General features: G+C 30.9%; 1 protein-coding gene across 5 annotated transcripts; it reads right to left on the bottom strand.

Moving 5' to 3' along the window:
• Positions 1-5,377: 5,377 nt before the first annotated feature.
• LOC107871067 lies at positions 5,378-13,317 on the bottom strand. Of its 5 annotated transcripts, XR_007056111.1 has the most exons (6): positions 13,181-13,310; positions 12,825-12,905; positions 11,184-11,330; positions 8,602-10,939; positions 8,205-8,512; positions 5,378-6,195 (listed from the first exon to the last, which is right to left on the bottom strand). XR_007056111.1 is itself a non-coding variant. In XM_047413313.1 (3 exons), exon 2 carries the CDS (start codon positions 10,202-10,204, stop codon positions 9,356-9,358), a length of 849 nt encoding a protein of 282 aa, XP_047269269.1. In that variant the 5' UTR covers positions 10,205-10,939; positions 13,181-13,317; the 3' UTR covers positions 5,378-8,512; positions 8,602-9,355. The 5 variants fall into 5 exon arrangements, 1 of the variants encoding a protein (XP_047269269.1); XR_007056110.1 differs by lacking the exon at positions 11,184-11,330 and having other exon boundaries at positions 13,181-13,309; XR_007056112.1 differs by lacking the exon at positions 12,825-12,905 and having other exon boundaries at positions 13,181-13,305.
• Between the last annotated feature and the right edge of the window lie 4,023 nt (positions 13,318-17,340).

The following is a 17,340-nucleotide window of genomic DNA, read 5'->3' as shown; positions in this document are numbered from 1 at the left end:
TGAGCCGTATATTATCATTATGTATTGATGATTTCTAAGCAATTTAAGTCAAGTTCCATGATTTGAATATTTTTATTACGAATTGATGATTTTTGAATGATTTGAGACAAGTGTCATGAGCCATGCCTTTCCATGAGAAATTCGACTATTGAATGTATATTGATATGTGAAATTAAGAGGCAAGAATGAGTCTTATGATGTTTTCATGAAGTTTTTGATATTTGAAATGATTTGATTAACAAATGTGCTTGATATTGAGAAAGCTTGTGTTGAGTTGAGTCGAGTTAGGAATCCACAAGATGTTTATGATTTTCAGATGAGATATATATTTATGTTTTGGTCTTTATAATAGAACCATGAGTTGATATTGATTGAGGTGGATTTTCTAATGCGTTATGAGCTGAGTCTGGGAGGAGTATTTAGCACCGAGTGGGAAATTTGGTATTTTCCCAAAACTACGTGCCACCGTAGGATTGATGTTGATAATTGTGGGCCAAAGGCCGAGTATGAGATTGTGAAGATGAGATTGAGGTTGTACTCCCTGTCAAGAGTACAACACCCCTGCCAATGTGGGGTTCTCTTCTTAGGAGGGTAAAACGTTGGACTCCATACGGCTCACATAGTGTAGTCATGTCGGTTATAAGAAACTCCCACGTCCATAATGATTTATGTCTCTTGAGTTACCGAGTCACTCTAAGTCATGAGTCAAAGATTTTGAGCTGAGTTGAATGATTTATGAGATTTATGAAGAATGTGTTATTACTGATGATTTATGGAAATAACATTTCAGATAATTCAAGCGAAGAGAGTTATTAATGTCAGCATGCATGGTTTTCTTATACACTTATGATATTATTTAAAAAGTTGCATCCACCCCCACATACTCAGTACATTCTCAAGTACTGACTCTTATACCCTTTTGTATTTTATATTTCCTCGTGATATAGGTTTAGGTGCTCTGTCTCAGCTGCGACAGTGATCTACGAGTACCTTAATCTACATTTCTGTAGTTGGTGAGTCCTCATGGTTCGAGGACCTATGTTCATGATTTTTGTCTTGCTAATTGATGGTTGTTTATTTTCTTGTTCAGCATGAGCCCATTTGGGGATCTGTCCCAATGGCTCTTCAGTCTTATGTAGTAGAGGCTTTGTCAGACTAGAGTACTAATATGTATAGAACGTTAGTATTTTGATTCTACAGGACAGTATTACTTTGTATCTCAGTATGTTCATGGCATGATTATTCTTCCTTATTACCGCTCGATTATTGTCATGGTGAATTATAGGAGTAAAGACAGGCTCAGAGGGTTAGCTTAAGGCTGTGTGTGGCCTTAAGCACCGTGTGACATCTCGGGATAGGTTCTTGGGGCGTTACAGTTCCTGTTAGTGTTCTTTCTATAGATTCTGGTGTATTTGTTATGTCTATGCTATTATCTAGTAATTGTTTTGATATAGATCCTACCCATAATTGTATCGTCTTATTTGTGTCTATTACACAGTCTAAATCTAAGAAGTTATAATTTTTATTAACTATTTATTTTGGTGTCCATCTATATTCATTTTTTGGGTTGTACTTATTTTTTTAATTATATTTTGGCTTTTTTATTTCTGATGTACTAGGCATATGTCTTCGTCATCTTTTTTATCAAGAGTATTTATTTCTTCTATATTTTCTTTATTAACTGCTTCTTCTTTTTCCTTAATTTCTAGATCTTCTATTCTTTCTAAAATTTCTGTATATGTTTCACTATCTTCTGAATCACAATCATTTTTTTTTCAATAACTATTGTATTTATTTCTAATTCATTGGTCTATAATTCTTCACTTTTTGTTTGTAATTTTTTTTTAAATTGATTTATTTCATCTAGTAGTTTCTGTTTTTTATCATTTTCGTCTTTTTCTCTTTATCTTTTTTCATATAGATCTTTTAGTATTTGTAATTTTTTTTCTAACTCAGTAATCCTATTATTTTTTATTTCTTCTATTTTTCGTATTACATCCGTAGTTTGTTGTTTTAGTTTTTCTATTTCTTTTTTCCTGTCTATTTCTTCATTTTCTTTTGTTATTCTTATCATAGCTGTTAGTTTATCTTCTAATTTTAATTCTTCTTTTTCTAATATTAAATATAAATGTTCACCTATTTTCTTATATCTTCTGCCTAAATTAGAAAATAATATTCTTATTTTTAACCCTTCGTGATTTTCATATGTTTTTTCATCTATTATGAATTCTTCTTTATTCATTTTATCTATTTGATTGTATATAAGTTATGTTGATGTATGTATTCTAGGTTATCTATTAGAGCTTCTAAATATGATATTTCTTCTTTTTGTGCTTTTATTGATTTTTGACATATTCCAACAATTAAATTATACTGTAGTCTTTCTTATCTTATTTTAATTCTCTTCATTTTTCAGATAATATTTGTTTTAGTTCCTTATATTTTTGGGATTGTCTATTCTATTCATTAGTATTTATAATATTTTGGTGGATTTCTAAATTTAGTTCTATCATAATATGCATTCCTTAAATAAATACATACAACTCCTCTATCTTTAAATAACATAGCTCCGATACCAAAGTTGAGGGGATACTTGTAGTACTAGATTTATCATATTTGTTGAAATGATATGTCATAGCATTCCTTAGTTATTTGTTTTAACCTTATTAATTCTTCTATATTATTTTTAAGGTATACTATATGCTTCATATTTCTGATTTTTATGCAGTCGAGTAAATTCTTTTTCATAAGTATTTCTATTAATATTATTTCCTCCATATCTTTCCTCCAAGATTCTAAGTATTCGTAATTTATCATTTTAGTCTGAGTAATACCAATCTGAATAATAATATCTACCATCAAAATCTATATTTTCTAACTTGTGTTCTATCCATTCAGTATTTAGTAACTCATCTTCAAAATCAAATATCTTTTCCCATATGAGTTTTCTTATATCTATTATTTCTATATCCTTTTGGGTTTTTCCTATGTTGCTAGAGCTTTCAAAGGTCTATTGAATCTCAATTTGGGTTTAATCTTACACTGTTTATTGCTTATATATGGAATGTTTGAAAATTATTACTATCTTTGTGCTGCATCATTTCGTTGAGCTATGATGTTAGTGATTAGCTATGTTACTTTGCCTGTTTTTCTGCTATAGAGAGCAGATGGTAGAGGATACATAGATTTAGTTGAATTTTTGATTCTATGAGGATAAACATGTAATAGACATTGAAAAGTTTTACTTTGCACTTCTTACAATACCCTCTTGGTTTCAGAATATATCAAATAATAATATCAATGAATTTATTTCTTTTATTTAGCTTATAATAATTCTATTTTCTAATTTCTCGCTACACTGTGACACTTTCACAATGTTGTTTTTGCATGGTAATGCATATCCACAAATCTTATACTTAGCACTCTGCGACAATAGTCATCTGGCTAGGCTCACCATCCTTTACTTAGCACTTTAATTACACCACCTTTTATGTATGTATGGAATGTGTTTCAAGTAACTGTGATTCAATCTTTCCTTCAATCTTATTTCTTTTGTGAATATTAAATTTCACCTTCTCAATCTTATGTAACAGGTTTCAGTCTTATAGTCAAAGATCACAACAAATGAGACAACATCTCAGCTAACCTTCAACATGATGTATCACATTTTGCTAGTATGTAAAAAAATGTATCTAACTATATTGTGCAACTTGGCTTCTTAGCAAATACAATCAAACGATTAGGTTTTAATAAAACTTATCTTCTCAATTCTAGTGTGTTTATTTTTCATAACTTATGTTACATGCAATCCAGCTTCTAGCTGGCATCAAATCTTGGCGTTTATTCAATTTTAAAATGTCAAAATATCTCTTCTGTTGGACCCGTGCTGACACAAGTCATACCTCTCTAGTAATAATATATAGGAAACGCAACAAACCAAGTTATTACTACTATGTAGAATCACGAGTGAGCAGGCAGTTCAAGTAGGCAGCTGACGTTCTCATGTCTTCTTCCAATTGTTTGCTCTGGTCGAGGGTATCTTTTTAATTTCATATTTTACGTTTTAATTTAATTATTTTATCTTTATTTTAATCTGTTATATATTTAAAAATCATGTCAAATGTATTGTAATTATAATAATTAATAATTTAAATTATTTAGAGACACATAAAAAATATTTATTGACTCAAAATTCTATCAGTGCAATATAAATTAGAATATATAATTTGAATTTTTTATGAAAAGTAGAATAAATTACAATAATAATCAAATTAAAATATTTAAAAGATGTATAAAAAAATTGTTTGACTTTTCAAATTCTATCAATGTCATATAAATATAGATAGATGGAGTAACATTGTGTGGTGTAGTGGTGGCACTACAAGAATATGTATTTATAGTTACGGAATCTAAGCTATGAATCTAAAAATTGTAGCTATTACCAATTAATAGCCACAAACATCTGAATTTCGTGGCTATCTAAAAATTCATCAAATTTCTTAATCACGAAAGCTAATTTGACAAAGCTAAATCTTAGTTTTTGCTACAATTGCTAACATTCGTGGCAATAATTGCCTAAGTAGTTACAATTTTTCTGCTACAGTGAAACTGGATAGCTAATTATAAGATTTTGTCACGCAAAAAAAGTAATTGTAACAATAATAATTTTTTAGCCACAAGAAGTTATTTGAAGCAAAATATTGTGGCTAAATAAATAATTTTGCTTCAAGTTATAAAAACTGTGGCAATAGTTAAATGAAATAGTCATAGATTTTTTGCTATAGTAAAATTTTGTAGCTAATTATTAATTTTTGCCATGAGTTAAAATTTATCATAGTAATAAAAATCTTTTAGCTACAATAAATTATTCGAAGCAAAAACTATAGCTAAATAAATATTTTTAAAGTTATAAAGTTGTAACTTAATAGTTATAATTATTTGTCAGTGGCTAAATGATATAGCCATAAAATTATTGTTGTGATTTTATATGGTAGCTACTAATTATTTTTAATCATGGATAGAAATTGTTGTAACAATACTATCATTTTAAAATTCCTCATTATTAAGCAAAAAAAAGTCAAATTTTTAAGATCATACATACCTATTCATCACATTAGTACATAACGAATATTAACCACCGAAAAGTTTTAGTACCTAACCTATTGAATCAGTTGTCTCTAGTTAAAGACAGATCCGTGACAACTTGTTTATAAAAACTTATTTTTGAAATTCGTGAGAAACTTCCCAAACTTAATAGCATAATCTATAAATAAAAGGTAATATAACCTTATAAACACAAGAGAGAACTTTATACATCAATTCAATGAAGTAATTCTCTTCTCAAACTCTATTGCACATCTAACACCCCTCAACCATTGAAAAATAGAACATGAACCCAAGTAAAATTTGTAAAATAAAACAAAGCACATGTTCAACTACCACACAAAAATTTAATCTTATCAAACAAACTATCATGAAAAGACTATAGAGTATAAACAATAAGTAAATAAGACTTTTAAATATTTACAATAATAAATCTTCATCATCCATATCTAATTTTGATTCACTGCCTTCAATAATATCATCAGCTAAAGTAACATTCGAGCTAATAGAATCAAGATCATTTCTTCTCCAATTTATGAAGTCTTCATCGTCCTCAAGTGTATGCAAAACATCATTACAAACACTCTGTTGAAAAGTTTCTTCATCGATAGCACCTCCAGTGAAATAAGTAGAATGACCATTCAGAACAATTGACCAATTGGGATGAAGATTATCCTTAACATAAAAAACTTGCTCCGCTTGAGAAGCAAGCACAAATGGCTCATTTGTTGCTAATTTTCTCTTAGTGTTAACACTAACACAATCATATTTGTCTATTTTCACTCCTTTTCCGATGTGATCACCATCTCACCAATCACATTTAAACAACACAATACGTTTACCATCGAAATATTGAAGTTCAACTATTTCAGTTAGAACACCATAGTAATTGATATTTTGACATTTCACTACTCCTCTTACTGGAACCCCACTATTTTGCCTCTTCCTCTTTTCCTCGAGTTGTTTAGTATGAAATCTAAAACCATTTATTTCATACCCCTTGAATCTTTGGACCCCATTAAAAGGACCTCTAACCAAAGAATACAATTCACAACTTGCTAGTGGATTTCCTTCTTTGCGCATTTGTACAATCTGTATAAAAAATAAATTAATTAATAATAACATGTAAGTATTACAAATTTAATATAAAATACAACAAAAATTAATAAATAACTATTACAAATTTAATATAAAATACAACAAAAACTTACTCGATAGGAAAATCAATCATAAAAGTTCACGTTCTCATTTTTACTGTTCTGCTCATACTCACCGTTATACAAATGAGTGTTAATTAGATGCTCATACTCACCGTTATACAAATGAGTGTTAATTAGATATAAAAGAGGAACAACCACAAAATTAAAGGCCAATAACATGACTGTCAGACAATCTAGTGAGCTTAGAAGTTTAGGGTCAATTGGAAAAAGATAAGGGAGGAAAGTTGTTCATCACATTGATCCTACCGACTGTGATAGAGACGGGGAGCTGCACGTAGACTCAATTAGTCATGAACCACTCTGGAAGTTGGGGAGTGAGACAACCCTCAACCATTTTTTACCTTTCTATTCTTAACCTAAATCTTGCTTAAGCACTCCTGTCAATTCCGTCCAAACCTGCAAGGATTCTAAAGCATTTAAGAAGCTCACGGAGCCTTTACAAATTTTTGTGCACGTCTCTTTGTTTATTTTTTTCAATAACATATTAAGGCAGTTACTGGAAAATCATCTAAAGAATCAGTCAACTGAATGAAACACAGAGATACAGGAATGTGGTTCAATCAGTAGTCGCCATAAATCATCAACTCGTGGATGCTATGCATCTCACCAGTTTTTGTTTTATTAAAAAAAAAAATATGAAAGGATGTCTAAAACAACTTTCAAGAAGCAAATCGGTAAGTGGAGGACTAAGTGAACAGACATTTTTTTCTGGAGACACGCAAATAAGTGAAAGATGTTAACAAGAGGACAATATCTGGATGCAATTTCTCAATAATTATTGTGACAGTTGGAATGTTTTTTCCCCAAGCAATTCAGAGGGGTATCCAGAAGTTTGAGGATGGGTGCACATATGAAAATACTTCGAGCATGGTTTCACACATCTATATTTAAATATTTTTCAAAAATATAACTCTATTATATATGATCTAGGGAGGGGAGGATGGGTTCACGTGAACCCGGTGACCCCCACCTAGATATGCCCCTACCAAGCATCATTACACCACCTTCACATATCTTATCCGTTGTCCTTGTTGTACCTCCTCTACTTGCAGTTTGTTATATCAATCGCACCTCACTTTGACATTCTGTTTTTTCTCTAAAATTTTCCATGAAACACTAGTTAGTAACTTGCACATATTTGAATCAAGACAATGGACAACATTACATGAGAAATGCTTACCACAATATATTTTACAAAAGATAGGATGCATGTGATGCTTATTAGATGACTCTACTGAACCAGTAAAGCACGTCCTTTTAAACTGCAAACATGTATCGTAGTTCTGACACATCATTCTGAATATGTATGGGGTACAAGGTGTTGCATGTTTATATGTATGGTGTACAAGGCTTCAACAACTGATGTCAGGCAAAGACAGAAACTCAATGAACAAAGAAAATATGGAGAACAACACTATTATGTATGTGCAGACAGTTTGGGTATATAGAGGTTTTGACAGAAAAACTGAACACAGATTATATTAGGTTAGATGCCTTCAATTATACTGTTTGTATAATTAATATTGTAAATGATACAAACAATATCTGGACCTTATACATAAGTGCAAAAAGGAGCTAAGTCCAGTGACTTTTGTACATTTGTATTACCTCCATCTTACTTACTTTAACAGAAGGTTGTACTTTAACCTTATCAAAAAAATAAAGAAAAGTTGCAGACTAGCAGTTTACTATTAAAGTAGTATAACAGCAGTACGAGAGTTTCGACAGCAATATCATGTGGAGGATATCTTGGAATACCAGCACAGAAATTTTTCAAAATCCACTGGCATTACAACAGTTCTGAGGCTATAAGAAGGGGAAGGCATGTCTTCGTATTATCCCAATAACTATAAGAGTTGAAACAAAGCTAACAAAACATACCGTAGAAATGGTTGAACTTCTTCACAATTTCTCAAGACATAAAGATGGGCTTGTTTTCTCTCAAACTCTTCAAGATCTCTCGATGTATCTCTTAATAAAGAAGAACCTTTTTTTTTCAAAACGATAATCCACTATATGTCTCAACACGATCAACTTCATAATTTTTGTCCATTCAATTATGCCCTTTTGCAATTCCATGCAGATACCTTGAGCAAAATATTAGACTTTCTTCAACAATATACCCTTCTGCAATAGACCCTTCAGGTTGATTTTTATTACGAACATAGCACTTCAATAAGCGTAAAAATCTGCATGATATAACATTATATCACTCAAAATAGCATGATAAATTAACAAGCTACATAAAATTAAGTCAAAACCATACATTAAAACATACCTCTCACTTGGATACATCCACCTGTATTGTACAGGTCCACCAAGCTTAGCCTCTCTTGGAAGATGAATGACTAAATGCACCATAATGTCAAAAAATATTGGTAGAAATATCTTTTCCAATTTACTCAATATTATTGGAATTTGAGCTTCAAGCTGATCCAACACATCAGCCCTTAGTGTTTTTTAACACAACTCTTTGAAGAAAATACTTCACTCAGTGATAGAATCATAGACATTTTTAGGCACGACTCCACGAATTGCAAAAGGAAGTAGTTGTTCCAATAAAATATGAGAATCATGACTCTTTAATTCATAAATTTTACGATCCTCTGACTTCACCCACCTTGATATATTGGAAGAATAACCATTTGGAACCTTAACCATTTTCAAGAACTTACATACTTTAGACTTCTCCTCCGATGATAAAGAATAACATGCTGCTAGATAATACCATCTTCCATCTCTTTGAGTGGGATGTAAATCTTTTCTTATACCTATTTCCTTCAAATCACGACGAGCATTTAAATTATCTTTTGTTTTTCCTTCAATATCTAAAAATGTCCCAATAACATTAGCACACACATTCTTTTCAACATGCATCACATCTAAATTATGGGGTAGTAAATTATTTTTCCAGTAAGAAAGCCTAAAAAAGATGCTTTTCTTTCTCCAGTTATGAGTGTCTTTACCTTTTTCGTACTTCCTTTTTTTCTGGGTCTTACCAAATTTCATGTCTCCTAGAGTAAGCAGCTGGCTTAAACGTCTCCTGATAGAATTTTTGGAGCAGGTCTTCTTTCTACTTCTCCATTAAAATCACGTTTATTACTCCGCCACTTATGATTAGATGATAAAAACCTCCGAGCACCCATGTAAGAAAACTTACGACCATACTTTAATCGAGTAGATGGAGTATCTTTGTTACATGAAGGGCAAGCCAAAGCTCCCTTTGTGCTCCATCCAGACAGGTTCGCATAAGCGGAAAAATCATTTATAGTCCATAAAAATGCTGCCCGCATACAAAAATTCTCTTTTCTCGAAGCATCAAATGTATCGACTCCACAATACCATAATTCTCGCAACTCAACAATCAATGGTTCTAAGTACACATCAATATCATTTTCACGAGCTTTAGGACCAGGTATCAACAAAGACAAGAAGCAATATGGTTGTTTCATGCACATCCAAGGAGGTAAGTTGTATACAGTGGTAATTACTGGCCAAGTGCTATGAGAAACACTTAAGTTACCAAAAGGATTTATCCCATCAGCTGCTAATCCAAGTCTAACATAACGAGGATGTCCAGCAAATCCCGGATTAGATCTATCAAAATGTTTCCACGCTTCAGAGTCCGCTGGATGTCTAAGAACCCCATCTTTCAAACGTCGATCATGATGCCGTGTCATGTCTGAAGCTATTTCTGATGACATAAACAACCTTTGCAATCTTGGTTTCAAGGGAAAGTAACGTAACGCTTTTCGAGGAACTTTATTCTCAATCTTTCCTTGAACAGCCCCATCAGTTTTTTGACCTTCAACTGACTTCCACCTAGACTCCCCACAAACCAAGCAAGATTCAGCTTTTGCATTTTCTTTCCAAAATAACATGCAATCGTTCTCACAAGCATGTATTTTTTCATAACGAAGACCTAAATCTTGAATTACTTTTTTGGCTCCATAAAATGTCTCTGGTAAAGTTTCTCAAGTTTCTCCGGAAGGAAGTGCTCGTTTAATTAACTTCAATATGCTATCAAATGCTTTATCACTCAACCCATAAAGATTTTGGAACAATTCCACAATCATTGATAATTTGGAGAATGTCTCGCAACCAGGATAAAATTGTTGTGCAGCATCCTCCACTAATTTGAAAATTTTGGAAGAAGGTTCTGAAGCATCACCTTGTTTAAACTTAACCCCACTAGAATCATCCGTGAATTCATGACCAGCAGCATCATAAATCATTTCAAACATATCATCACATCGCTCTTTTCTTTTTTCTTTTCTTTTGAGATGGATCACCTTGCTCTATTTCTTTCGTTTGAGACAGATCACCCTGCTCTTTTCCTTCTTCGTTCTGGTTAATGGTTTGCTTTTCAGCTGCAGATTCTCCATGATGAAGCCAACGTGTGTAGTTTTTGACTATCCCGCTAATTATTTAATGTTCCCTGACATCAGCTCTAGACCCATTTAAAACATTATTGCATAGCGTACAAGGACAAGGAATTTCACCATCGACTTCTGAGTGCTTAAAAGCAAATTGAAGAAAATTATCAACTCCTTTTATATAAACATCGCTTGATGTGTCAGTACAACGCATCCAAGACTTATCCATTTTCAAATTTCCTACAAAGAAAAAGTAGAGAAAGACACTGTTAGCATGAACAAGAATGGATCAATCTATCTATCGTACAAACAACGTGGTTTATTCAGTCTATCTATCGTACAAACCATGTCATCTATCAATATATCTATCGTACAAACAATATGCTTTATTCAATGAGGAGTTCTGAGCTGACAATTCAACCAATTATCTATGCAAATAAGGGTTATCATGGGTGTTCCAAAAATTTATGCAGGGGAAAGCAACCTCTAAATCTCTAAGAAAAGAATTTCATATCCTTCAAGTGCTCTTGTTTTCCATTTTCTTTTCTCCTACAAAAATAGCAGTGTACCCAGTATAATCCCAACAGGTGGGGTCCAGTGTTTTCGAACGAAAGCCATGAGTATGGGCATCCTGAAATTTAAGATATGCAACTCAGAAATGTTGTGGTAACAAAAAAAGACAATCGGCCCTAGCTAGAATCTAATTGTTCAATCATAGATAAGGGTTTCAGTTGCCAGAAACTTAGAAGAGAAATTATTCACTAAGGTTTGTTACACAATTTGCTTGAACTTTGAAAACTCAAAGCAAACTAGGAGTAATTTCAAACTGTTGTATATTTTTGTACTAGTAAAATTGGCATTCAACTCTAACTATAATACTAATCTTACTAATCTTACTGAGTTTTACAATTACTGATTTGTATGTGTTTGGGAAAAAACATGAGAAAATAGGGGGATGTTACGCCTCTAATTTTGTCAATTAGGCATTCAAACTTAGCTAGTGACAACACAAGATAGACAAAGGAATTGGCTACTTAGATTTCATGCGAAACACCCTAATGGTTAACCTGTCAAAGGTACAAATCAATATCTACAAAGTGTTATGACAGTACCAATAAAGACATAGAATAGGCCTCTCCCTCCCGTCTTAAGGGCATCCGGTGCACTAAGTTTCCATTGTGGATGGGGTTTGGTGAAAGGTTGGACCACAAGTTTTTATTGTATGTGGCCTTATCGATATCCTTTGAATAAATCGTACCTAGAGATAGAGAGCTAAATTAAATACTATGGATTTAACCTCTGAAGGAACTAATACAAGTAAAGAAGTATAATATGTCTCAAGAAGGAAATGGACCATGGAAGACTAAGGACCGTTTGCCCATAAAAGGGGCTACATTGTATTAGTAGCTTGGTTTTTCCCCACCAGTTCAATAAGAGTACATTGAATTGACTGAAGTTTACTGTTGCACCAGATGAATTGGCAACACAAGATCATACTCTGCGTTGTTAAGGTTTAAAATGATATCAACATCCATACAATCGCCTTTCCAAGTGGATACAAGGGATAATTTGTTAGAAATATTTGTGTATATAAATCTGTGTAAAAGAAAATATACAGTGAATAAGTCTAGAATTGTTTGTTGCAACTCCCAGGAAACAAAGTCGGATATGATCATAAAATGAAGGGTCTGTATCGTACTACTATAGCCATCGGATTCTTTGAAATATGGTCTTTAATCAAATGAAATGGTGATTCTAAAATCGACTAATTTTAACTAAGTTTCCACTGTGAACGGGGTTTGGTGAAAGGCTGGACCACAAGGTTTTATTGTATGTAGCCTTATCGATATCCTTCGAATAAATCATACCCGGAGAGAGAGAGCTAAATCAAATACTATGGATCGTTTAAAGGGGAATGCCGAGTGTACGCTCTATCTTCTCTAATGGGAACTACTAAAGGAGAAAATAATTGGTGATTCAAATGAATTGGTGATTCTAAAATCAACTAATTTAAACGCTAGAATGTCGGAGATGTCATCCTCTACCTAAGGATAATACGAACTAAATTAAAATCATGAAGCAACCTCAACCCTGAGATTCATGAAGATCAAAAGAAAATTGCTACCTCAACCCTGAGATTCATGAAGCAACTCCGCCACCGCTCCAAACGACGAAGCAATAACTCTTTTAGGAGGTCTCCATCAACCTCAAAATCGACCACACCACCAAAGTCAGTCATTTGTTTCTTTGCAAGATGATATTCAGAAGGTTTTAAAATTTAACAACAATTCAGGTAAAAATGTATATTGCTAAAAGTAACATCTCTTATCGAACTCTTCCCTAAATAACTCACTAATCAAGCTAAAATTTGATGTTATGTGACGTTACCGTACTGTAATTGAGAACGAGGAAAAAATAATAACTCACTAATCAAGCTCAAACTTGATGCCCCTTTTACTTAATGTGAGGAAATAAAATTACCTGTTGTGTTAAACCTTGAGCTTTGAGAATGATCGATGTTAAACCTTGAGCTTTGAGAGATAATGTACACTGATTTGGGGATTTTTGGATATCAAAAAGGGGAATAAGGTCTCATATGATGATGCAGAGTAATTGATACTAATTTACTATTTTTTTTTAATCAAAATAAAGTGGGTGTGCTTGTGGGATTGTACGTTTAGCAGTATTTGTTTATCTTATTTTTCCTTTTAATTTGTTATATATTTAAATAATACATAAAATGTATTATAAATTACAATAATTAACAATCTAAAATATTTTAGTGACATAAAAATTTTAATTCAAATATGATTTGATTTTTGAAATTTTATCAATGTCACATAAAGAAACAGAACAAGTAATACATATTATTTGAAAATGACGTAAAAATTATAATAGTTTTAAATAATTAATACATTATTTAGGGCACACATTTATGTGTGTACGACTTTCTTCTTTCACTTACTTGTTCATTCTTTTAAAATAGATTTTCAACTTTGCTTGTATTTTTACTTTTTATTTTTATTTTTAACTAGACAAAAATATAAAATTATTTGTTTGATCACATTTTACTCTTAGCATAAATTATTTATTTCGCAAATTATTTTTTAAGACCTAATTCTAAACATCAATTGATATAGGTAATGGTAAAATACTCATATCAAATATTATTGTTAATTGACGTGAAAAGTTCAAACTAGTCAAGTAAAAGTGAACGATCAAAGTAATACACATAGTATTCTTTTATTCAAATTTCATATCTACCAAATTAATTTAATAATTTATTGATGGGGAAAAATGATAATTAGGATAATAATTTATTAGTAATTTAACTATGTATTTAAAAATCGTGAGCATAGGTGAAATGTTTAAACTGATACCAGGAGAAACATAAGTTTTTATCCTCATTTTGTGTTGGAAATTTTTATTCAATTTAGACCACTTCTATGAAACAATGCATTTATCGAGGTTGCTTAATTAAAGAGGTTAAGCGTTCTATCAATTCAATTTTTCAATAATATCTGAATCTTTAACTTTCAAATATTATTTAATAAATAAGAGTTATGCCTAATGAATTTTGATTAATTACTTATATCAAATTCAAATAAAATTAATTTCACTTATCCAAGCTCAAATCCCATCTTGATCAAGTGCTTTGAGAATTATTTTTTGATCAAGTTATTGAATATTTTGAATAAATTTCTAAATTCGAAACTCTCCGTTATCCAATAAAAACCTAAAATTTCTAATAATAAACGAAAATTCCAACACAATTAGTTACAAAGACTTTTTGACAAGTATTTACTGCAACAGGTCGTGTAAATTAAAATTCTATTAATATTTTGGTGTAATAATAGGAGCTCATCATTCAATTCGATTCAGTTTTGCAAACACAATCAATTCAATTTTACAATATCTTAATTTTTAACTTTTCAAATATTATTTAAATAAATAGGAGTTATTTATAATTAATTTTGATTAATTAATTATATCGAATTCAAAATTAATAGGTATAATAGATTTAGTAGGTTTCTAGTGAATCTATTTTTATTAGTGCGTGGATATTTTTTAAATTTTGTTTCAATATCTTTTAATTTCTGATTAGTATCTTTTAATAATTTACTTTTTTCGTGAGATATATTCATTAATTATTTTATCCTGTAGTAATTGCAGAGTTACAAATTTTTGTATAATAATTTATCCTATCTGTGCTATAATGTATATCTAATTCTAGATTTTCAATGTTATTTATTATCTTGTGTTGTTCTTCTCGTAGTGAGTTTTTTAAATTATATAAACTATCACATGTACTTTTATCTAAATTTTCTAAGGTTTTTTCTATCCATATTAATTTTTCTTTTAGGTCTTCTATTATTTTTCTAATTCGGTTTCTGTAATTAATTTCATTATTTAGATTTTCTTGATTTTCTCTAGTTTGTCTAATATATTCTAACATTTTTTAATCTGAATAATATCCTTCTGGGTAGATTTCTTCGTATAACTGTTCTAGACAATTTGTAGTTTCAATTTCATAGTTTATTACTTCTTCTAATATTATTTTCTTAATATCTATTATTTCTATGTTTTTAAGTATATATAATATTAAAACTTTAAGATAATCTAGGTAATCTATCTTTTAAAATTGGTTTTATTATAATATTTTGTAGTTGTTTGTTTTAGCCTTAGTAGTTTTTGCATATTTTTATTAAGAAATTTTGTATCTTTATTTTCCATGTATTTATCTGTATTTATTTTTATCTGTTTTTCTAGTAACTGCATATTTTTTTTTATATCTTTTTCTAAAAATTTTATGTAACTTATCATCGTAAATATTTGTAAGAGTAATTAGGTAGATATGGTATATAATTTACTCTGGTCATGTAATATTCACCAAAAGCTTTTTCTAATATGATTTTTCTTATATCTGCTACTTTTATATTTCTAAGTGCATACAAAATAAGTATTTTGAATTTATCTATCATCATATCAGATATATTATCATTCATTTTCATAAAATTGCTTTTTTCAAAATATTCCCTTCAACCATGTACATAAAATATAGTCATCTTAGCTTACTATATACTAGATTATTCTTAAATAATATGTTCTTCTGTCACTATTAACATGGTAGTTTGGATACTTTTTCCCTTAAACAGCGCCTCTACTCTGGTTACTCCCCACCACGGCTTCTTGCCTCATTGGTTTCACCTTTAGGATGTCATAGTCCTTAGGGATTTTTCTCCGTTTCCTCTTTGTTAATAAACTTCTTAACATATTATTCTTCGAATAATTCTACTATAAAGTAACTAATATGAATTTATTTTATCATATCATGATTGTTGGGAATTATGAAATTAGCTATTCATAATCATAAATAGATATACCTGTTCGGGTAGCTTTGATATTTCTGAGTTTTGTTGCTCCATAGCTTTTTCCATTGAAATATGTTTATCTAATTAACTGAGTATTTTTTTTTTGTGGATTGGAGAGAGCAAGGTGCTTCAACGCATGAAGGCTTGCCTTTTGCAATGCCTTCTGCTTTTGTTATATAGAACGAAAAAAAGTTTAATTTACACATGTTTCTTGCTTTCTGAAACTAAAACCAAAAAAGTCAAAAATGGTGGCCTTCTAACCTACCCTACTCTAAAGTCATAAATGTAAGTAAGAAAAGTAAGAAAAGCAATTAATGATTTACATTATTGTACCGTAAGAGAATTTTGTACAATAAGTCAAAATATCTTCTGTTGTCGTATCTGCTCCATTATTGTTCTTTATCTGCTCCATTATTGCTCTTTATCTTATCTTTCCAGCTGGCATTTTGTCTTCTTTATTCTAGATGTACCTCTGGAATAATATTATCTTCTCCATTGCACCTCGAACATTGGTGGTCTGGATATTTATGTCCAATTATTTTACAGTATCTTGTTAATAGTCCGTCTGAAATAAATCCTTTTTTTATCGCTCTTGCGGTAGATTGTTTTTCTGGATTAAGTAGCGTCATTATCCATTGTCTTACGTCTTCCATATCTGCTTGTCGCAGCTCTTTTGAATTTGAATATATCATTTGATGATCTCTTGAATAGTAGCTCCATATTGGGTTTCTGTTCATGAAATTATTTGCTAGTTCTTGAATGATCGTAGCTAGTCCAATAAGTCTTTTATTTGCATAAAAATCTGGTATCTCGATCCTAGGTATCTCCGGTTGTTGCGAAATATCTTCCGGTATAATCATATCTCTTGTTAGTCCTATCTTTACAACTTGTATAACTGGTTTTATTTCGTTATATAATATCTCTGCTGGTGCAGTATAGCACTTTATATAAAATAAATTTCCTTTTATTATTCTTTTATAGGTAGTGAATATCTTGTATAATTCCTCCATAGCTGTTAGCTCTTCTCCGTTGTGGGTATATATGGTATTTAGTAGTCCATAGTCAAAACAGGTTTTAACTAGGCTTGGGTTAGTTTTGGGTAGTGCGATTAATTTATTGTATCCTTGTAGTTTTTGGGTTATATAATTGGTATTTGGTTCTTTGATGTCTGTAGCTCTGGGGTTATGGTTTAGAAAGGTTTGTACTCTGTATATATTTTCTATGTATTTCTGGGCGGTGTAGTTGTATACTTTTTTGTCTTGGTTTAGG

Source organism: Capsicum annuum, chromosome 5 (assembly GCF_002878395.1).
Source record: "Capsicum annuum cultivar UCD-10X-F1 chromosome 5, UCD10Xv1.1, whole genome shotgun sequence".
In the NCBI taxonomy this organism is placed as follows: domain Eukaryota; kingdom Viridiplantae; phylum Streptophyta; class Magnoliopsida; order Solanales; family Solanaceae; genus Capsicum; species Capsicum annuum.
This window is presented reverse-complemented; position numbering and strand designations above follow the sequence as displayed.